This window comes from Papilio machaon, chromosome 18 (genome assembly GCF_912999745.1).
Source record: "Papilio machaon chromosome 18, ilPapMach1.1, whole genome shotgun sequence".
Classification (NCBI taxonomy): Eukaryota; Metazoa; Arthropoda; class Insecta; order Lepidoptera; family Papilionidae; genus Papilio; species Papilio machaon.
The window spans coordinates 7,100,533-7,125,708 of record NC_060003.1 but is presented as its reverse complement, the minus strand read 5'-3'; the positions used below and the strand labels follow the sequence as shown (position 1 = coordinate 7,125,708).

General features: G+C 34.8%; 1 protein-coding gene across 1 annotated transcript in view; it reads left to right on the top strand.

The window, feature by feature from the left end:
* Nucleotides 1–25,176, top strand: part of LOC106711688 (dystrophin) — a 59,070-nt gene that overhangs the window by 5,105 nt on the left and 28,789 nt on the right. The window contains exons 3-6 of the mRNA XM_045682059.1: nucleotides 2,384–2,556; nucleotides 8,459–8,603; nucleotides 10,928–11,048; nucleotides 13,425–13,591. Of these exons, the coding sequence (XP_045538015.1) occupies nucleotides 2,384–2,556; nucleotides 8,459–8,603; nucleotides 10,928–11,048; nucleotides 13,425–13,591 (606 nt within the window). The remainder of the gene's footprint in view (nucleotides 1–2,383; nucleotides 2,557–8,458; nucleotides 8,604–10,927; nucleotides 11,049–13,424; nucleotides 13,592–25,176) is intronic.

The following is a 25,176-nucleotide window of genomic DNA, read 5'->3' as shown; positions in this document are numbered from 1 at the left end:
TTATACCTGATAAGTGTAGATGGATGGATGTTTGTTAGAAGGTATCTCCGGAACGGAATCTTGATGAAATTCGGCACAGATATAGATCATAGTCTGAAAGGACACATAAGCTACTAATTTTTTTTTTTTCATTCTGCGCGGACGGAGCCACGGTCGATAACTAGTTACTGTATAAATACCGACCGTCTGTTTACCAAGTTATAATCACTTCTCATTTTACAGTTGCAGGCTTTTTCATAATAACTTTAAAACACTTACAATAAGTAGGTAAGCAGTGCAGCGCTACTCTGAATAAAATATATATAAAATCCTCTTTAAACTTCAATCCTAGAGAACACTAGATATCAACGCAAATAAAAACTTTAATCCTAAAACATTTCAGTTTTAACTCTGCAGAGACAAGTGGGGGCGCTTTGTTGCGGCCGCGGGCTTAGCACAAGCTCTAAAATATTACTCCAAACTTTGCCCGAGTAAAGTTTACGAGGAAGAAAAGATGATTAGCGAAAAAGAGGCTTTATATTAAAAAAGTTGTAAACAACTAGGTTGCTCGCGAAAATAATGCGAACCTCTGACTATTGCTTGATTTTTAGTAGTGTGGGAGTGGGGAGAAAGTTCATACTATGCTTGTATACAGCACTTTGAAGCGCCAATAGCCGAATGGTGGATTGGATTCCTACCATTACGATCGCACTGATTTATTGTCTTTAAGCTACGAGCTTATTTGGAATAATAACTTTTTATTCCATCAAAAAGTTATAAAAATTTAAATTGTTTGATCGCTTTTTAAATTTGATAAAATCAGCAGAAAGATTAATACAAAATTAAGATGAAGAAATCAACGTTAAATTAGGCTTTTTATTTACTCTCCGGATCCTTTCAAAGTCAATAGATATCGTCGAGTGAAGGTTCAATAGAACTCATCAAAAACTTAACAGATCTCTTCTCTGCAAAGTCAAACAGTGATTATTGAGAATCGCCCAGCAGAATGTATCAAATACTTGTTCAGTCAATGTAATCTAAAATTATAGAACAGAAGTACAAAACATATCTCTACAGATAATGCTAAGTTTTATATAATTGATACTTCACAGTATATAAAGGATATCTTATAAGGATGCTGCTAACAATAAATCTCTGTACTTCGAAGCCGCGGGATGAATCAACGTCTGCCCAATAATAATGAATTGCGCTGAAATCACAACGTCGCGCCGGGGCCGGGTTGTGAATGATTACAATGGACGATTACTAATTCATGCTATGTTCTAATTTATAATATTAATATTAAGCTTTCTATTGTTTAGTTTATCATTCAATTTATCTCTCATTCATAAATGTAGCGCGAAATTTTCAAATAACCGTGCCATAATCTAAGTGCGTCTTTTGTGGTTGAAAATACCAAAGTACAAACAAGGTTCAAATGAGAAATAACATCGAAACCATGTAATAGTCAAGTTTTGAAAAAACATGGTTTAAATGGATAAATATAAATCGGAATATGGACGCGCGTTACTGCGCCGCCGCCGCCGCCGCCGCGCCGCCGGGCCAGTGTGAAGGGGCTTTAATATTTCAAACGACAGTCACAAGCGATTTCTATCAATAGCATTTTATTATTTTGTTCTGGTCTTTTTAAATTGCAGTTTTTGTATTTCCTAATGTTTTTATTAAGATTTTACATTTGCATATAGTTTAAAAGTTAAAATACATAAATAAGTTTAATAGCCTAGGTTAATTCTGTAAAATATCGCAGAGCCTAAATAAACGTACTATGATAATATGTAAATCTAAAAATTCATGCATTCATTTAGAACACCATAATGTTTGTCTAGGCTAAGGACATTGCTCAGTTTTAGACATTTTCTTGTAATTGAGATTGTTTTTGTTCCGTCCGAATTTCATTTGAAGTAAGTAAACCCTCCAGCTGAATACTTTGTGCGTTTCATCGCCTGTCACCTTGTCAGCCTATCAGGTTTGCGTCAGGCGCTGACATATTTTTTGCGTCCTATAGTGTAATAAACATACGTCTTCTATTATATAACACGGGTAATAGTCGGTCTCCCTCAAATAAAACACGGCTCACCGCTGACGTTTCGTCGGCGCTATTGGGGGTTCTTTGAATGTCGCGAAGTTATGTGACAGATACTTGTCGTTTAGTAATAGTAGGAAAGATGTGTAGAAATACGTTGAGATGTGTAGAGATACGTACTTAGGGAAGGTTAAGGTAAAAGTAGTGTGAATTTATCTAATCTTACACCAGGAAATCACTGGAAGATTTATTTGAATAGACCTTTATGAGTCTAAGACACACGGTCTAATCTTGGTTCCTTCCCTTCCCCAGCTCTTGGTTTATTTGTCAGTGACATTAATAGTGTTACTTTTGTTCCAGGACTTGCAGTCAGAGATCGAGACTCACCGCGATGTATACGCGTCGCTCACGGGAACAGGCCGGCGGCTACTGGGCTCGTTGTCCTCGCAGGAGGACGCCGTCATGCTGCAGCGCCGGCTGGACGAGATGAACCAACGCTGGCACCATCTCAAGGCCAAAAGCATGGCCATCAGGTAAACACTGTTATTTTATCAATGTTTATCGATTTGTATCTATATGATTTAATGTAGAGAAGAATGTAATTCCGCGTTTCGTCTGATAAGTGTGCGTGCCGGAGGCCTAATTTTAGTCCCCTCTCCCTTCCCACCCCATTTCTTAAAAGGAAAAGATGAGAAGTGGAAGTGGATTTGACGGAAGAGGGTGCACAGAAAGGGGATATATCCTTTTTCTGTGTCCTCTCCTTTGTCGATTAAAGGCAGGCAACGCATCTGCAATTGAGGATATCTAATGGAAGCGGTTGCTTCGGGATTTAGGCGTATTTAGGTGGCTTCTAGCTCGTTTGCTACCTTATGATTAAATGAAAAAAAAAACTGTTTAAGATTGGTTGATGATTCCTAGATTGTTTCGACGCAGGCAAGAAAGGTAAGAGAAAATTCGATCACTTATGTATAACTCTTTTATTTCGTCGACTCGACAAATATTCGACAATTCGACAATAAGTCCTGTTTAACCGTTCAAATAATTGTGATGCAGATTTATTTTGACCGTGGTTTTAAATTGTTAACATGCAAAATTTATTACTAGCGTCATAGGCGCGACTTTTTGAAAAAACAAAAATGATTTTGGCCGTAATATGTGTAACGGAGCAACGCGTTTCCGAACGCATTTACAAACGTCACACTCAAAATGACAGATCGGTATTTTGCTCGGGAATACGCCATTGAACATCAAATTCAGTTATAAAGTTTATTTTACACGAGACTTGTATAAAATTTTGCAGCAATGTCAATTTAAGGTTTTAGGTTAGCAAAAATAAAGCTGGTTACTTCATGCAAATATTTATTTTTCCATTTTTAAATGATTCAGTATTTTTTTATTAGTCCTTTAAATATTATTTTTCATTTAGTTTCTTTTTATTTCGGTCTTCGCAGTTATTCTTTTTTTCAATATGGGTAACTTTCCAAACTACAGCAAATGTCTTCTTACACTACTCTGTCTAATACATTTAAAATTATCCTTTGTCATTTTTGTGGCTGTTTATTTCTCAGCAGTGTGTCAAACCCCTTACATGCGTAGCGAGTGAGGTTTGCTATTCATGTCGCAGCCGTGTTAAAAATGTTTCGCTTAAATCACCGCTCGTCACACATTTTTTTGGCGTATGAATATTAACGAGGGACTATTGTATTTGCGTATCATTTTGACGCACAGTCGCTTGAAACACACCGCATGTTCGACTTTACTACAACGTAAAAGGATTCATAGTTTTTCACGTATATTGTTTTTTATTTTTAATTTGTTGTCGTGTTTTATTGAAGCGCATTATTTATTTATTGAAAAATTGTAAAGTTTTTATTTTATTTGTTCCACTTCACGTATGTTGTTTGTAGAATTTTGTTTTTCATTTAACGAACTTGTTGGTGGTTTTTTAACAACTATAACAAAATCAAGCTTACGCAATTAATGTGAGGAATATTTTATGTATATAAATATTATAAAGAGGAAAGATTTGTATTTTTCTAAGTAAATAATAAAGTCAAATATTACGGGACCGATTATAAAAATACTTCTGCCAATAGAAAGCTACTTTGTCAATAAGTAACATTGGCTGTTATTTTTTGTTATTTGCGCGCGGCTGAATTAGCGGGCAAAAGCTAGTGATAAAAAATAACTCATAGGTGCCTTAACACTGGCTACGTAAAGTGTACGGCAAAAGCACCTAAATCGTACACCTAATATACAACGTAAATTAAATGTTAAGAGAACCTTAGTGACCATAAGACAATTCTGTGTACAATAGTTAATCAGATTTATTTACTCGTATATACTAAAAGGTAATTTCTTAATTCACCAGATCATTATCGAATAACTGAAATCAGTCGGGCTAACGTGCGAGGTGAGCGATCAATACAACAGACAGCACGTCCCAATTTAGTCGCATTATCATATACATTGACAATTAGACGCGCGCCACTGTTGGCTTTGTTGCGGCTAATTGATGGCCGACAAGGAACTATAGCTATATATTAGAATTATAATAGAATGAAGAATTTATTTAATAAGAATTTAAAGAGAGAGTACATTGTGCCATCTCCACCCTCCATGATGTATATTGCACCCCCTAACATTTTAATTAACACCACGAAATTAGTCAATTAATGAACGTCAGACTCAAATGACAGTTCGATAAATAGCTGTCAGAAATTTCATTTCCTATTCGTAACGGTCATTCTTAACGTCGGGTTTTCATTTAGTAGTGGGGCCACAAAATAAGCGAGTTTGTCTGTCTCACAAAAAGTGGATTGTTTTCTACGAAATACTTGTAAAAAACAAATTGTTAGACCTTAAGACTACCAATTGAATCATATTGCCTAAGTCAATTATTAATAAATATTGTAGATACATATATAGCTTCAGAGAGAACCATTTTTTATAGTCCTTATAAATTAATCAGAATTAATTAATTTATTTCACTCACTACATGTTACATACCAACATGTACGTGACTTAGCTTAAAGCTTACAGCATTTATGTCGCTTAAACAGCAGCGCTTAGTTCTCTGTCCGCGTGGACGGCGTACGAACTAAATTAATCATTTCAGTAACGACATGTCATAAATCTTTTTGCGTTAAATCGTTCGGAAAGCAGTCGTAACTCACTGTGATAGAGCTCAGTTTGTGACGCCCCGCTGCGCCCAATCTAATGTTTCACCCATTTAATTAATTCATCGATGTTTTTATTCTATGATTAATTATCCCTTAGCGGGCGTGTGCGGCTCTCAAAGTCCGCTACAGTAAATTGCTTATTGTATTTTATCGTCTTATAAGCTCTTAAATCCTTCAGAGACGTTTCAAGCTCCACTTTCTTAATAACGCCGTTACCCAAGTCTCCGTTTATTATTAAAACGAACGGAACAATTTATTTTCCTTTATTAATTATAAGAAATATAAATGTAACACTTTAATAAACTTCAATGGAAGATAAAAATTGAAAATCTTATGAAAATACGTGTTCCGTACGAGATAATATTACGATCTGACTTTCTTAAAAATTAAAGTGAAAGTAAAAAACATGAAATACTAAAACTATTTTCAAATAAAATCCGACTATGCAAATATTGAAGATAAGATATCCCTGAGGTAGAGAACATCAACCAACTTGTGTGGCAACTCTTGTGGAATCTGACAAAAGTTGCACTCGATCCGAAAGCCTTTGAAAGCTGAGGTGCGGTCGAAATGCCGAACCTCATGTCTATACAGAATACTCCAAAGACCCGACTTAAGTATCCCAATGTACGTAACATACTTGTGAAATTTTCTATGAAATTTCATGTGAGTTTATTCGGAAAATATTTGCTGTGTTTGAGAGCGCTCCGTGGGGTAAAGTATGCGGGGAAGTTTTGCCTTCTTCGGATTGTAGTCGAGATGAATTCCAGTACTTTGTCGTTGTTGTACAAGTTTTGTTTGTATTTGCTGAAATGTTTGAGATAAGATTACACATAAGTACTACACAAACTGCAATATTATGTGTAGAAACATACATTTAGTACTATGAGTATATTCTAATATTTAGAATGAATTAATAAAGACTCGTATAAACTATTATACTTGTTAAAGGTTTAAGATAATATATAAAGATGTATAGAGTACAAATTGGCAATAGATAAATAAGAATCCAACAATAATTAAATAATGATGGCAAAAACAACAAAACAACCTTCTATAACATGGTGAAGCTTAACATTCGATTTCAAACACTAACAAAGACGCTCCGCAACATAAAACTGATTTTATAGGCCAGTTGACACAAGACGAGGCACGGATAAAAGTGGCCCCTTGCAGCCGATGCAACCCCCGCATAACACCCTGGGGGTGTCATGAGTATATATACTATTGTAAACATAAACATATCTTTTATTTTACTGTTTTTTCCCAATTATTGACCTAAAAGTACCTAATCTTGGGAAATTGCTAATTTCGTTATGTTATTCGCATTTAGTTTTAAATAACTTTAGTTCCGAAATGTTCTCCACATTTACTGTTATTGTAACCTTTAAAATCGTATCTTAAATGCTTAACTATATTTTGTAAAAAAGACTCTTATGATCATCGTAAAATACTTAGTTCTTTTCCGCTATATTTATGACCCGAACCCAAACCGTGCTCTGCATATGCCGTGCCGTAAACGCTCAGTAAACGCGCGTTTAGTAATTTCATAGTGAAATAAAATGTCGATTTTGCTGCGAAACATCTTTATCGTTCGTTTTATGGCCCCACATATAAAATCATTTTATGTGCGTAATATATTTAAAGTATTTTATGTACACTTACGGTTCATATATTTAAATGATGCTGAATCTTTTCCATTGTACTTAAGTACTGGATAATATTGACACTTTTGAACTTTAAAGTAAATTAGACTAAACGATAAATGTGAACCGTATTCTATGAGACAATAATTACATATCTTTTTTAACTGACTTCATAAAGGACGTGGTTCTATATTCTTCGGTATGTGTTTTTTTCAACATGTCTTTCGTACACGTGTAGAAACCCTAGGGGTCGAACAAATACTTAGTATGTTCCGACATGTTTGTTCGCTACTGTGTTTAACTTACGAAGGGCAGGTGAAACCTTTGTTACGGTACAGAAACCATATGTAATACAGTGATTACTCGTATTTATCCAGCACACCGCACTGGAAATAGCACTTATTTATATGGTCAAAGTTATCCCTCTAGGGTCAGTAATTATGAAAAAAAAATCATATCAACAAATACGATGAAAATTTAGAAAAAAACGGCATCACTTTGAAAATTGACTTTCACTATTTAAATAACTTTTTACTACTTTTAAATAGATTTATTGAAAAGTTCAACAAAACCAACTTTTGTTTACTTTTTTAATTTCAATTACATCTCAGATAATTTAAATTAGGGTTAAATTAAGATTAATTAAGATTTTGTATTTTGATATGTAAACATAAATGTTTCAATGAAATCTTATAGAAGTTAATATCTTAGTCGTCAGACATAAAAGTTTAGTCGTAGTCGCTGGGTCTATAATTTTCAAAGTTAGAGTCCAACTTTAGAGTTTTAAAACCTCTAATCTTGGCGTTACAACTGTTTAACAAAGCAAAGTTATTAAATTACAAAGTTTAATGAAATTAAGTTAATCAGGATTAAGTTAGTGTATAAAGTTGGTGCTATTCCGTCTTTATTCAATTACGTTTCAAGTTTAAGGATTGCATATTTAACTTTGTGCTTTTACGAGTAGTGTAAGGCGGAATGAGCCCGCGCCAAATTCTGAGCAAAGAGCACGATTTATAGATTTTGTATAGTGATGTGGCTTGTCGATGTTTTTATATCGATACTTACAAATTATTTTAATGTTGCATAGGCATTGTGTTAACCTTGTAAAATATTTCACGATATGTCAGGTTTAGAGAAAAGAGTTTACTTTTTGCCACTTTTCAAAATATTTCTTGTTTTAAAGTTCTTACCTTAAGTTACAAATACTTCATCTCGACTTGATCGAAAGTTATTACGGGTAAAAGTATTTTTTTCGACTTTATCGATATATGTTGTGCACATCACTATTTTTATCTAAAGTAGCAGTTTAAACATATTATGTAGCTGAGTCGCGGCCAAATTTCAACAATTGCAAGCATTCCTTGAGCTTTACGCCGCCGCCAACTTTTTGAAATATCTCCCCCACTCTTCAACTCTTACCCCAAATCTGCTATTAGTGGGCGCGGGTCCGCTATCTACACGCCTCATGTAATTGTACTACTAGCTGTTATCTAAATATTCAGTGAATTTGATTTTCATGTCTCAATTATAAGCAATTACATAAGATTAAATAAATGGGCATTGTTACTGCCATATTAAACATAAAAAATTATAACGTCATCCTTCAGGAACCGTCTGGAAAGTAATGCGGAACACTGGTCCGCGTTACTGCTGTCTCTGCGCGAGCTGACGGAATGGGTCATCCGTAAGGAGACAGAGCTGACAGCGCTGGCGCCCCCGCGCGGTGATCTCGCCGCGCTGCTCAAACAACAGGTAACGTATATACAATGAATGAATGAACGAATTGATTAATGTATGAATGAAGAATAATTATCACTCACATTCGACAGTCAAATATTATCGTGTAATTTAATGAAATCCCTGTCCAAGATAATAACCATAATGAGTCTTTTATATTTGTTAAATCGTTTGTCTTTGCGCTACAAATTGAAGATACTTTTAGACTTATCTTTAGAGGTTTATTTGGTACTAGCTGTGCCCGCGACTTCGTCCGCGTGAAATACTATTTTGGGTAGCTTTTTTTTTGGGCTAATTATTTTATATAACCAACGTGCTATGCTTTGATGTATGTAGAAGAACATAGAAATAGGTGTGCCCGGACCGCGCCAAATGTAGGTCCTGGGTCTCTGCCTACTCCTCTGGGTTACGGGTCGTGAAATATGTTGTTGTTGTGGTTTTTACTTAAACTTATAAAAAATGCCAAAAAATATGAAACTTACAAAATATTCACATAAACATCTTCCCATACAAACATTCATCCCCTATTCCGTTTTGTTACATTGCAACCTTGAAGGTAAAAGTTTTACAAATTTAAAATGTCATATTTATTTATATCAAATCAGCAGCCTAAAAAATAAGTTTAAAGCTTCTAACTGTAAAAATGACGATACTTCCATACAAATTTCCACCCTCACTTTCAGCCTCTTATAACCCTTTTTTCGCGTTAAAAAGTAGGCTTTGTCCTTCCTCAGGCTCTAGACTAAATATTGGTAAGGTTAACATCAAAACATATTAAACAAAACATTCACCAAAACCTTACATATTGCCTAACAAAATTTCATCCCCTATTGTTATTTAGCACTCTTGGGGGCAACATTTTTACAAAAATTTAATTTCCTATTTATTTATATAGAATAAGTAACCTCAAAAATAAGTTTCAAGCTTCTAAATGTAAAAATGACGATACTTTCATACAATATTCCACCCCCTCTTTCAACCCCTTACAACCCCCTTTTCGTGTTAAAATTTAGCCTACGTCTTTCCTAGGCTCTAGACTAAATATTAGCAAGGATAACAGCAAAACATATTAAACAAAACATTCACCAAAACCGTATATATTGCCAAACAAAATTTCATCCCCTATTGATATTTAGCACCCTTGGGTGTAAAATTTTTCTAAAAATTTAATTTCATATTTATCTTTATCAAATTAGCCTTGAAAATAAGTTTCAACCTTCTACCTGTAAAAATGACGATAATTCCATACAAACTTTCACCCCCACGTTCAACCCCTTACAACCCCTTTTTCGCGTTAAAATGTAGCCTACGTCTTTCCTCAGCCTCTAGACTAAATATTGGTAAGGGTTACAGCAAAGCATATTAAACAAAACATTCACCAAAACCGAATATATTGCCAAACAAAATTTCATCCCCTATCGTTATTTAGCACCCTTGAGGTGAACATTTTTACGAAAATTTAATTTCATATTTATTTCTATCAAATTAGCAGCCTTAGAAATAAATTGCAGGCTTCTAACTGTTAAAATGACAATACTTCCATACAAATTACCACCCCCACTTTCAACCCCTTACAACCCTGTTTTCGCGTTAAAAAGTAGCCTATGTTCTTTCCGAGGCTCTAGAATATCTGTGTACCAAATTTCATTTAAATCGGTTCAGTAAACAATAGTAGGCGACACTTCCATACAAACTTTCACCCCCACTTTCAACCCCTTACAACCTCTTTTTCGCGTTAAAATATAGCCTATGTCCATCCTCAGGCTCTAGACTATCTGTGTACCAAATTTCATTTAAATCGGTTCAGTAGTTTTGGCGTGAAAGCGAGACAGACAGACAGACAGACAGACAGACAGACAGAGTTACTTTCGCATTTATAATATTAGTAAGGATATTAGTAAGGATTTAGTAAAAATAATAACGCAGTTAATTTATCAACATATAAATCTAAAATTGAGATATAAAGCGAACAATCGCTCTGCTCTCAAGAAGGCGCCCGGCTCACATGGCCGCCGACCCATCTCCACGATTTATGTTGTAGGACGCGCCAAGAACTGAGATAATGTTCTGGCCTTCGATATCTCATCATTATTGCCTATTTTCTTGCATATGCGAACTCTTTTATCATGGAAATATGTCTATATATCTCTATTATTGGCAAACTATGAAACTAACTAAACTAACTATATTTTCTTATTATTTATGTATTCTTAAGTTAGCGCTTATTTACAAGTTGAAAACAAAAGTATTGCCTAAGTAACTCTTAACGCTCTTTGTGTGTGACCGTTAGTAATGTTATACAACGAAGTTTTATTTAATTTGTGTCTGTGTGTGTGTAGGACGACCACCGAGCGTTCCGGCGCCAGTTGGAGGACAAGCGGCCCGTGGTGGAGAGCAACCTGCTGAGTGGCCGCCAGTACCTCGCCGCGGAACCGCTTGCCGATGCCAGCGACACCGAGCGTTAGTATCCCGCACTAATATCAACCACTTTACATTAAGCCAAAATAAGTTGAAATAGTAGAAGTAGCTTTAAGTACTAACAACTGCATATAAAGTCGTCAAATGATCCCACTTAGCGTCGATTTAATATGAGTTAACTATAACAGTGTGATGAGATGTTATCTCTTACGTTATTTTCCTTTAACTGGTCAGAAGGAAGGCGGTCAATATAGTAAATTGCTTATTTGTGCATTCAATTCTCATGACATAGTTGGATGTGAAGATAAGCCTTAGAAACACATTGAATGTGGCAAGTTGCATATCAAAGCACAAAGGAGTGATGTTTCTTGCAGCAAGGCGTTTGCAATTAGTAGAGAGATGGATGCATTAATTGGTAGAGCCGAGTTGTTGCATCACCCTCTAGAGCTGTCAGTAATTGAATCGGCGGCTCCAATCTGTTGCTACGCGCCGATAACGAGTGTAGCGTAGCTATTGTGCTACGATGCTACGGAGTTTCGTAGCTACTTATAAATAAAATAGTTTCTGGTAGAAGAGATATGCAAATATCTTATTGTAATTTTTTGATAGGGCTGGTGCTGAAGAAGTTTTTAATTTGATTTAGTAGTTTTTAAATTTACTCAGAACAAACAATACAAATTATTGGAACTAAAGATTTGATTGTAACTAAGGAAGGACTAAGGAATTTTATAGTCTAAAATACTGTTGCACAAATTACACAAAACTAAACAGCGAAATAACGGAATTTAATAGGAAAAATACATACGCAGTGCAATATTTGAAAAATGTCACTGATCGTATTAAACATATTTTGAATTTCCAATTTTGGAAATTCAAAAGATGTTTCAGATCAAGACATTTGTCTTTCAGATCTGTAAATTAAATTCTTTATATTCAAAACTAGATTTGCAGAAGAATATATATTCTCAGTTTCTGAAAATGTACAAACTATATCATTGAAATGTCTTGTACAATATTTGAGTGGCTGCATTCACTTTACAGCGCTGCCAGAATGAAAATAATTACGCTTGCAAAAAAGTGTATTTAATTTCGAACGAAAAATAATTCATGATGAAAATTTATGTTCTAACAATTTTTTAACCTGGATTTAATCTGGTTCCTTATAATAATACCAACTTTGTTACAGTAACAAATTGTAGATCGCCAATTCTGAATCAACTCTGAGGGGTTCCTTTTTCACCATTTAATGAATCTAAGACTATTTTACATTTATTTTGAAAATATACACAATTTTGAAGACTATGATTAGTTGAAAACGTTGAAAAAATGTTATTTCTTTTCATAATTACACCATTAAAACATAGCAGTATACCTGACCACGCCCACACCTCCCCGCCCCACCCCGTGCTCCCCGACTGCACTATCAAAGGTGCTATTAATTTTCGATACGTTTCACTTGCCGTCGGTTTAATGATACCTACTCGCAGGAAATTTAATTAAAAAAAATCAACCTCAAGTAATAGTAGGTAAGGATCAAAATAATTATTTGCGGCGAGTGATGAGAGAAAATTTGTTGTTTATTGTAAAAAAAATGTTCACATATCAAAAAATATCATGTACTAAGTATAAAGATTTAAAATCATATAGTTTCTGTTCAAATGAAAAACTGTATAAAAATGAAGTGTTGACAAAACATTCACGTCCATATTCAACTGAGTAACTTTGTAACCATTAAATTATTTCTTTAGAATAAAACAACATTTATATTATGAAAGAAATAATAAAATGGTATCGTTATAAAATATGGTGAACACGCTTTATTGCGCCTCAAAGCGTACACTTACATACACACAAACACGGATACACAAGCTGGCTTCATAGCGAAGGCTTTGCAAGGCGCAGGATGCTGCGAAGCGGAAGTTACGCGATAATTATTAAATTCCCGCCTTTTTCGCGGAGGCGCGCAATATGGCCGCCGAGAACAAAGAGATATTGCATAAGACGCTGCCTTTGATTCGAATACCGACATAAGTTTGCTGAATGTATCTCAAATACATACATATTATGTACTGTTTGTTGTAAGCTTAATATTTCATACCATTTCAGTCGGTTGGAAATTATTCTGAGATCTCTATTTATCTCCTTTGAGACAGTCGACTATATGAAGAAAGAAATCTGTTCTTTTATATTGAGTTTAAATAGCAGTCTGGAAATACAACACTTTATTCAATAAATAAGATTGTCTGTATTTTGATCTAAGCTAACTGAGATTAGATTCCAAGCCAAACTCTACACGTCCTTCTATTCTTTTTTTTTAAGATTATCTTATACGTTTTCTAAGAAGAATACATGTACGTTTTATTATGTATTATTATCAGACATAACTATATTAAGATTGTATGTATGTGTGTTGTGCAGCGAGCCGCGAGAGCGAGGGCGACTCGCGCGGCTACAGGTCGGCGGAGGAGCAGGCGCGCGAGCTGGCGCGCTCCATCCGGCGCGAGGTGGCCAAGCTCGCCGACACCTGGAACTCGCTCGTCGACCGCAGCGACGCCTGGGGCCGCTGTCTCGACGACGCCGTACAGGTAAGTCGTTATAAATGTTATCTTAACAGTATTATAAACTTAAAACTAAAAGATAGCAATAAGATAAAGACAAATACTGAGGTATAACCTATTTTTTATGAATGCGAATTAAAATAGTGCGTCAGTAAACTTATTGTTTTGATCAAGCAAGAATATTTTAAAGTAATAAATAAGCGCCATCTAGAATCTAAGTTAGAAATACACAGGGATCAATAAAAAAACACACATAACAAACGATATCGCTATGTGTTACTCGAACTTAACAATAATAACAACGAATTCAATAATGAATTCCAAAGAAAAAAAAAAGTATAAACAAATGTTAATTTGCATTTAAATGTAACACATTCAAATTTGACTAACGTCTATTAATCCACGTTAACACGGCTCCAGCCGGCGGCCGCGCCTCACATTCAACGTCGTTCATCCGGACATCCGGCTGCAGACTTACAATGGCGTTATTTCAATGACCAATTAATAATGGTCGCTCTAATCGAGAAGTCGTGACCCACAGCACGAATAATTGCTTTATACAGGAGTTTAGTATGCGACTCTACTAGATGGCGCTGTTACGAATTGTCATTGATTTAATCAGCCATCATTCGAAAAGAAGTGGATTTATATTTATTTTTTACCTTGTTATAAAAATGTCATTCAATTAAAATTGCGAAAATACATCTCTACTACAAGATTTGGCTTCGAAAGAGCTTTAAGCTCAATTTACTCAAAGCATAGTGAGTTAATCAGGAAGTGATATTGTTAGTTGTATGTGTCTTATTGCCATCCATTGAGCAGCGGGTACCACGCCCTCGCCGCGACCTGAATACCAGCCACGCAATGAATGATGAATGCACAGCCATGCATCTACATTTAGAGTGCTAAAAGATTCTTATACTTTATTAAGATTCATTAATAGATTTATTAAGAAAAAATATTATATTACAGTGCGTTTTATTACCAAGTCATGGATACGTTATTTTAATTATAGATGTAATGTAGGCCTACTATCTACCAGGATTCACGACTATTCAAATTAACGACCACCACGGTCCCTTGCAGTCGTACAATAGTGTTCATTGTACAACGCTGCGTTTGGAACAACTGCCCGCTTCTCGTAATGAACAAACTCTGCATTGGATGATGCATTCACTGGGCACTTTATTACTAGCTTTCATCACCGTAACTTTAGTTAATTGTAGAGTATTATACGTGGGAACAAAACGTAAGCATTATAGTGCAATTAAAGATAGTAGAGATTTTAATTTTAAATTTATATAAATACTAGCTTTAGCCCGCGAATTGGTCCGCACGGAATTAAAAAAAAACTTAATAAGTGGCCTATGTGTTCTTCTAGACTATGTTCTAATTCTGTGCCAAATTTCATCAAGATCCGTTGAGCCGTTCCGGAGATATCTTCAAACAAACATCCATCCATATAAACATTCGTAGTTATTAGTAAGAAGCAAGATTTTGCTAGGACTGGTATGCCTCGCAAAAGTAATCCTAGAATTTGCGTTTTTAATTCAATATAGAAAAACTTACAACGAGCATAGTTTCCAATACGATGGTTCATTAAATAGTTCCAAACACTGGCAACATGTGCGGTCGCTAGGCGCGCCAGGGCCGGACTAGATGCTGTAATTAAAATACTTTCCCAATAGATGAATCTCGTACTATACGTACTCCGAATTCAGTGGAAACAAATATTTTTTTTAATTATTATTTTCTATTAAAACGGTTTAAAGTACATATGAGGTATGGTATTGAGTATTGTTTACTATTTTGTTTTTATACACTGTAAATAATGTTGTAGAGTTGAGTACGGAAGCGCTTTAAAGCAACATAAGCTTTGCAACGTCGATCGCTTTGCATTGGAAGCTAGTGGTGGTGGTTGTAACAATGCGGGGCTCGTTATCGAGATCGTTATGCTGCCACTCGCGACGAGTGCCGGCTAGTGATGTGCCGGTGATATCGATTGGATTGAATTCTGTTGGAACTTGTTTACGACAAAAGTAGTTATGAACTATTGTTTTATTAAATAACTATAATTAAGTTAAACTACAACTTAGAAATTAAAAAACTAAATCGTATTAAGCTTGACTGGGTCTGCAACTCGCTGTAATGGGACGAGGATGAACCTCGTGAAATACTATTTAATTAACCGCCAAACTATTATATCGATATCGATATATATGACATTCTTTTGACGTTTTCAACGCCACTTCTCGTTAGTATCAAGTCGAGAACTTATTTATGGTTTGGATTCTTCTTTTTTTATTACAATGATCGAAAATCAGAGCACGGATTGATTTAATTTTCTACTAAAAGGCAGTGTTAAAGGATATTTTTGTGTAAAAAAATCTACTTACATTTGCATCATGAAAAGTATGGGTTAATGAATGGAGCAAACATACACTACGGTGGTTGACGCACGTCACGAACACACGGGCGTGCGTTCGCATACATTACGTCTCGCTTCGCTTTGCACTAACTTGCTTGAATGTACGCCCGTATGTTATCACATGTGTCATTAAATGACACGTATGAATAGACCTCATGAAATACTTTCGTAAGTTAATGCGTTTCTTTTGATGTCTTTTTTAATTAACGTATGTAATAATTTCAAAGGGAATAGATCAATAATTATTATATTATTGGATTAAAAAAAAATGATTTGGACATTTTCCCTTTATCGATAAACGAATTTACCATCACTGTAAAACTATCATAGAATTAACCAAACCCCGTAACTATCTGAGAAGGACGTTACCTCACAGGCGGGCTGCGGTTACATACTGACGTCACAGAGCTCCGCGGCCACAACCGCAAGGATTTGAACCCTCCGAGGGGACAAAACTTGTGCCCACATACACCAAAGAATACGTGTATAGAATGCTTTATAGTATAACTTAGTACGTACTCACTAGTAAGAATAAAACACGAAGGCAGACAAGAAATAAGTAAATTATTTAAATATTTTTTGAGACTAACATATTTTATTTACAAAAACTATTATTAATTTATACACGACCAAAAAATCTACAAAATGGTATAAAGTCTATATAAAAAGGGGCTATAATATCGCTTTGTCTATTATTATTATTGCAATTATTTATGAAACAAGTAATAAAAAATAAGCTTGGTCAATGTTTAGTCAAAGCTTCAGATACCAAAAAAGAAAATTGCTATCCACTTTCTGTACCCAATGTACAAGTTTGTTTGATAACTCAATGTTAATCCAAACTAATCACAAATTGAAGTGTCCGTAAGATTCATTAACCGGCTTAACCGCAGTCTACAAACGTTGCGGTTACGGTTAAATCCGAATTGATATAATTAAACATTAACGGGAGATGATGTTTGCCCGAACCGCCGCCCGCCCGACTCACCGCCTGACCCGGCGCCCGCCGCCCGCCCGCGCGTTAACCAACCTATCCATTGCAGTTTGCGGAGCGATCCAATTTGCGAATTAATAACATTTTTGTTAACCCACCGATGTTTGCTTACATTTATTAAATACATTTTTGTTTGTATTTACATTGGTTAAATGTTATTTACTTTTAATAATGTATTTATACAGATCCAAAAGTAATGTTTGTCGTGTTTTAGATCAATCATTTTATATTACGAACGTATAAAAAATGTCTGTTTTAATCGCCGTAGCAATTAATTTTTATAAGTTATTTTACAAAGCCTTATAAAACGTTCTCTAGCTATGGGTTTATACACATGGTGTTATAGAATTATAAATTCAATGTTAATATAATTACAAGCATTAGACATCGATCAAGGTAAAGATAGTGTTCATTGTCCGCGCTCGTGGCCGCTCCGTTACTTGTAATCGAGTGGTTTATGGGACCGGCTTTATGACGTCATAAAGGTTGATTTACGCAATGTTTTGGTTTTACTGTTATCTGCTTATTCCAGCCGGTCATTTGCCGTTTGTGGGTGAAATTCGAGCATAGTGCAATTTTGTGCCGTTCAATTTGTTATCCAACAAACAAGAACGATACAGTTACTTACGTTCGATATCTGAAACTATGAGTCAGATCAAAATAATTTATCAAACTTTATTACGAAACACAGATATTAATCACTTGACTTGTAATCTGCAGGTCCTGGGTTCGAATCTCGCCATGTACTAATGTATTTTTCGATTTACATTATGTACATTTATCCGACGTTTTTGCGGTGAAGGAAAATCATGATGCAATCTGCGCATATCTGTGAAGAAATTCAAAGATATGTGGGATGTCAACCAAACCACAATGGGCCAGCGTGGTTGAATGTGGCCAAGTCACCACTAACTTAGACTTAAAGATTTTAGTTCTGTCCGATTCTTTGCCATACGTTCAATTTAAATTTAATACTCCTTGTGTGTATTTCTTTAAAATCTTTCTATGTTATCTTATCTATGTTAACTTCATACCTATAAATATATACATCACTTTAAATTGAGACTTACGCGATCTAGATGCCGACAATTGGCAGACGGTAGAGGGCGGCGCCGTCGTGCATTCCGCATGTCTGTTTGTCTGGCTGTATAATAGTTTACAAGCATCGGTCAATAATAATAAAAACTTATTCTTACACACAAATCAAGTAATAGGTTTTTGCACATGACTAAATTTTATGTCATCGTGTTTCACGTAAGGTTTAAGATTTATTAATATGAAAACTATGGGTAAGTTTTTAAATTAGTTTATGTTTACGATAGTGGTAAACTTTCTCTACTTTCGTTTATTATTATATTATAGTTATAGTGCTATAAGAACAAATTGAAACAAACATAAAAATGTAACGATTTATTCTAAAGATCTATTTTCTTGGTTAGGATAATAGTTGCACATAACAAGAAGAAGAATGTTTCAAGAAGCGAGCATACCATTTCCATAAAGGCCGGCAACGCATCTGCAGATTCTCTGGTGTTGCGAATGTCCATTGGTGTCGTTGATCACCTCGATGTTCCCGTCGCTTATTTGCCCCCTTCTCTTATAAAAAACACATAACAATTTTAGATGGTCCTAAAGTGATATATAATAAGGACCACATACCGTGTACCTTGTACTGAGTCTATTTGGTGCGACATGTTTAGTATTAAGCCGCAGTTTGCAGTAATTTAGACTAGATTGTACAGAATACGTGGCGATGTTAATGTAATCCGATTGGCTGATCCTATGAAGTTACAATGTCCTTAAATCGTTAACTAATCCGTGTTTGAACATTAAGAAATCGATAAATATGTTATTTATACAATATATTTTCAAGAAAAGCTAATTTTCAATGTATATATTATTTATTGATGTTTTACAACAAAATATAATTTTATTATTATAAAATAATTAAAATTTGATTTATTAGTCTGTACTCATCTTCCTAATATTATAAATGCGAATGTTTAGATGGACGGATGTTTGAAGGTATCTCCGGAACGACTCTACATATTAGGTCCTTACATATGAAATTGGCGTTTTTCGTACTGGCCACTTTAATCACGAATTTCTCCTCTTTGGTAAGGAATTCCAAATTCAAATTTGTACAGCTATAGACTCATGTATTTGTGGTTCGATGACCGTCATTCATTTGTTTTTTTTCTTCTGTTTTTTTCTGTTTGCGTCACTCATTTTACAAAATGGAAAACTTAAAACTTAAACAGACGGCTACTAAATTAGAAGAGCTTCAATTGGAAAGTCTAAGACATCCTCCGTACTCCCCGGACCTTGCTCCAACAGATTACCATTTTTTTCGAAATTTGGATAACTTCTTGCAAGGGAAAAAATTCAACTCCGATGGGGCAGTCCAAATCGCCTTCAAAGATTTTATTGATTCCCGTCCGACTGGTTTTTTAAGTAAAGGGATCAATGAACTACCTATGAGATGGCAAAAGTGCATAGAAAATAATGGTTCATACTTTGAATAATTAAATATATTATATTAAAAAATATTCGACTTTTTGTTCCTCCCATACAAAACGCCAATTTCATATGTAAGGACCTAATATTTTGATGACATTTGGCATACATGTAGAACGTAGACTACTGGATATAACACATAGGATACTTATTATGTTTTTTTAATGACGCGCGGACGGAGTCGTGGGCGAATGCTAGTTTGAAATAAATAAATAGTATTTTCTCTTTGTTTGCATATTATCATATTCTCAGGCCGCTAATTCTAATATATGTTGGTATTATTCTTGTATTATTTATTCAATCAAAAACCACAAACCATATCAAATAAGTTCTCACTTCAACCGTGCGATTTAATATGCATTAATCGAATCCGCGACCGCTGGATCGCATCATTCCTAATTAATACGAATCTGTACCGAACACTGCACGCAATTCTAGCACCAATAACTCCTTGTATAAGAGTGGAAATCGCATGCTCATTGTGTAGGTAACGTCGTGTTAATTGTACAGTATTTGTGAATGGGATTCTGGTCCTTATAGCCGGGACTTGTGTATTGAAATGAGGTTGAGAATTATGTGCCAACGTTCCAGGAATGGGGCCATTGTGCTGTACTGCGGAGTATCAATGCAATACAAGATTTTTTTAGTTGGTGACGGCTTTATTTAAGGATTCTTTGGTTATTATTGAATGTTAAAGGGATTTATTGTTAAGAATTCTTATCACAGACGTCAATGCACATATAAAATAGGTCCCTTATTATCGGTCATTACTGTTTTAATTAAATATGCAGGAGTACAATAAATCAATGGAAATCTGCTTTATACAAACTTATAGATTATAAAAAATAATTTAGTTGTTTTTATGAAACCTCAGGTTGACATAATTTTGCATTTTATTATTTCCAGTAAACCAAAAAAGGGATTAAGTTTTAATAATGATTTCTTATTTACGGTAACAACTTAAGTAACGTCGTTACGTAAAAATTATTTCTGAAACGAATACACGAGTCTCAGATTGTGGTTTACGAAAATTAATTTATGATTCGATCTCGTGTTTTAAGTGCAATATACAGGTTGCATATTGATGTGCTGATGTACCAACAATATCCAAATTAAATCGGTAATTGCTTACGACTTTGACGTAACCTTAATCAAGATTCATTCGAAATTTCAACAATATTAATAATTTCACATAATCACCTTTCAACATTTTATATTTACAACATAAATTACAGCGTTATTACCTTCATTAATAACTAACTTACAATTTGTACAACGGAAACTCGACAATCGTCCGGTTCATTTTAAGTACACAGAATCTCGCCACTAGAGTTAAACTATCAACCCTAGGTACGTATTAATGGTACAAGTAAATGGTGACCAAAACTGTCACCAAATCAGTATTAAGCTAGTTAGTAAATAATAGAGTTTTATAATGCATCTGTCAAAATCCCGGCCCTTCAACTCGCTCCATTATTTATTTAGTTCGCTGTAAGTGCCACTCAAAACAGTGTCTTAATTAACCAGAAACTGAGAGAAGTTGCAACTACGTAAGGCTGCGGTTACATCACGCCGAGGAAAGCGTTTAATTTATCATAACTAAATTTATATTAATACAAGCTGTTGCCCGCGACTTCGCTTACCCGGAAATAAAAAAAAATATAGTCTTTATGTTCTTAATGACTATGTTCTACATACGAATATGTGCCAAATTTCAGCGAGGTCCCTTTTTGCCATTCTGGAGATACCTTTAGTAATCGTCAGCAGTAATTTTCATTTCGGTATTTTATCCTTAATGTACTTTAAAAACGATCAGTAAATTCAAAAAAATACAAAGCAATAAAAAATATAAACTTTGTATTTATGCGGTTCCCCGCTTCCGCTCGTGCGTGTATCACCTGCCTCCTAGCTTTGCATTTTGCTCGTTGCTCATAAATTCATAATTAAATAGCGAGCTACGGCTTTGCCTCGTTACTGAGCTCAATTTTATTTAATTTCTCCCCCCCTCCTTCCCGGCCCGCACTCGCTCGCACTCGCCCGCCCCCGACCATTCTTTAGTTTTTGCTTCCCTGAAAAAGAAATATACATTTTTACTCAATTTTGATGTATTACATTGAATGGCAAGCCGGATTTCGACATTTATTCCGCATTGAAAGCCGGAACCTTACAATTCTTACAATTGCATAATGTATACATATTTACACTCACATCATCATTTATGTTGATTAAATTTTTTAATAGATGAAAATTTTAAAATTCAAAAATCTGATACTGGCCATATATTTTTTTTGAAACAAAATATCTATGAATAGTGTTGATGATCGGTGAACGTTATCAACTTGCAACAATTTCAAATCAATGATTGACCCAATTCGCTCCGTCTATCATTGGCGAAGGGCCACGTGCGCCCTCTGCCGGCGGCGGGGCTCGTCCACGTTTTAATTACTAAAGCCGTGCGTACCGACTGCAATCAACTGGACGCTACTTTGACAAACACTATACATACAGAGGTTATTATATCGTCCTAACAGCAAAGATTGTTTCTACAAATACTTCACACTATGTCTTTTCCTTTAAAAATACATTTTATTTCTTAAAACATTTAAATTCGTTGTATAAATATGTCCATTTATAGTTTTTAAAAGTTTTCTGCACAAAAAATTGGATCTTAATTTTGATGTGAACATTGAAACCAGTCAATTCCAACCATCGGAACATCAAAGAACACTTAAACATATCTTACTATCTTATAAACTTCATGGTTTTGTTCGCAACTTTACTAACTTTAGTCAATTTCACTTTCCACTTAAACCGTACTCAAACTTAACAGACTACTAAATTCAATAGAAGTTTTAGTTTTAATTAAGTACTCTAGCGTTAAATTCAACTGTTTTACATAAGTAATTACTTAATTAAGTTATATTAAGCATTAAGTCATATACATACCGGCTTAAATAATTAAATAATAAACACCTCAACATTAAAATCTTTTAAATATTAATTAGCTTGTACTAGTAAATTCTCAATAACTTAGTAAGCAAATCGCTTGAAATAACTTAACAAATAAACAAGCAAACAAAAACAAACAAAGCTCCGAGATGCGGTGCAAGTAATATATCATCCAGTCTCCATTACCCCCAGCTCTCGTTTCTTTGTCAGCACTATTCCTAAGTTACATAGCGCGCTGAGTTGCCGGACCTCACTTAACCGAGCGCCTGATTAACTTTAACTTAAACTTTATAGTTCGAAGTATATTAATTAATATGGGCGCTGTTGTTAAGCATCTGTTGTTTTAAGTCGCTGCAACTTTACAGCCCGAACTTATAACTTAATCAAGTTTGTTTTATACTTTAAGTTTGAGTAGAAAACATAAGCTAATAGTTTTTAATGAGAATTTTATGATATAAAGTTTTAATTAAAAAAATCTAGACGCAATTTTTAAAAATATTTAAAACATTAAAGTGTATTAAAACGATCTAGCTCATTTCTTACAACCTTTCTAAATCGTAATGAAACATCTAATACTAAGTTTAGTCTATGTTTTGAGTAAAGTTAGTATTGCCCAAGTACCTACAACTCTTGATCCAAATAATCTATTAAGTCTCATGCTTTGAGTTGAAATTTCCTCACATCTGTGCAAAGTGCGTAGGTGTCGAATACTTCAGTAGTTTCATAATAATACTAGATTTTCTTGTCGGAGTCAATGTTCGTTAACGTTTCGATATTGTACAGTTTCAAACATTAAGACAAAAATCTAAATATTAAACCTTAAAATAAACCACTTTAAAATGTTTCGACATTTTTTTTCAATATCCATACTTCTTCAGTCTTTATCCGTCCCAACATTATAATTTGTGACAAAAAATTGCTTAATTTTCATGTACAGGATGTTCGTTATAGACGCTATTACCGAACATCTTATTACTGAAACAAGCAAGATTACTTGGTCACTTAATGACCTTGCGCATATATTAAATGTGAACCTCAGACGACACGAAGTAACCAACTTCGATCATTGAATAATCATTTTATTGCAGACAAGTTGGTCGCAATCGCTGCTTTATGTACCCGCATTAAACGGCGCGTCCCGAGCTCGGATGAAAGGACATGAATTGCCAAATTTACTGCTATTAAGCTTACAGCCGGTGAAATTCCATCGACTGCTGTAACGCCGTAACTCCGGCGCGGTGTTATGCAACGCGACGCAGTTGTCCGATTGGTTTGGCCAATCTCTTGTCAATTTGCATTCCCAATCTAACTCCGATGGCGACGCGCTCGCCATTTTTAATTATGTGCTATTTTTTTAGGTTATTCTGACAGTCTAAAATTGGCGGGAAATCGAAAATTCCCATCGTTTTCAATTAGGTTAACTGAAATCAATTCTGTTTCCCATTGAATAATAATTTTATGCATATTTTTCAAATTGTAGCAAATTTTTTATACTTTAATCGTCTTAATTTCATTTAGGTTTATTAATTTATCAACAACAAGTTACCTTATCTTATATAAAACATAAACCCTTTAGATCCTTTCGAAAACCGTTGTCGTTACACAAGCGATAAGTTAACAACGCAACACGATATATTTGTCTGTCTGTCTGTTTAAATAATGGCGTTATCCATTTTCTCAATTGCCTGCAAGAGTTTTTATTGCATTATTATGATTGCATTTTGCGCAATTCGCTGGATGAATATTCATGTTCTTGTTACATAATTTCTTATCGAACCAGTGGACGTTTGATATGAAAATATTGCCTTAAATTATATCCACTTTTTTAATTCCGTTATATTAAAAAGAAATCATCCATTCTTCTTCTTCTTCGGCATAGGCCTCCAACAAAGATCGCCACAATGATCCGTCCTGTGCAACCCGCATCCAGGATACTCCCGTAACCTTGACCAGATCATCGATCCATCCTGTGGGAGGACTGCCCACGCTTCACATCATTATCCACTATTTTTCATATCAACATATCAACGTGTTTGTTGTCACAAAGAACGGTGCACACCAACAAATTAATGAACTGGGAGCCGAACCCATTGTAGGTGCGCATTGTGAGTGATCTGTTTGGCAACATCCTGCCTCCTGACACGCCCTCACCGCCGCCGGGTCACTGACCCAATACATGCAATTAACCAATTGTTTTCTACAAGCTTTTCTACTTTAAATTAATTGATACATCAATGTTCTTTCAACATCGGAAAACAAAATTGTATGCAACCTTCGTAACATTATTAACAATTAAAAGAAATATTGACGTTATTAATTAATGAAGACTCGACTAGCCTCGCATCTTCAATACTCTGACAGTTTCGAAAATAAACAGTATTGAAAAAATAAAGTTCATCTAAAGCTAGACTTAACTCGAGTGTGCTTATCTTATATTCAGTTTTTCAATTCAGATTTTTATGTATACTGCATTTACAAACATCTTACTAATATTATAAATGCGACTGTTTGGATGGATGGATGTTTGTTCGAAGGTATCTCCAGAACGGCTCTACAGATCTTGATGAAATTTGGCACAGATGTAGAACATAGTCTGGAAGACCACATAGGCTGCTTATTAAGTTTTTTTGTAATTCCGCGCGGACGAAGTCGCGGGCGACAGATAGTATACTAATAAATAAAATAACACTTTACATGACTTCAATTATGCTGTACTCGTATTTA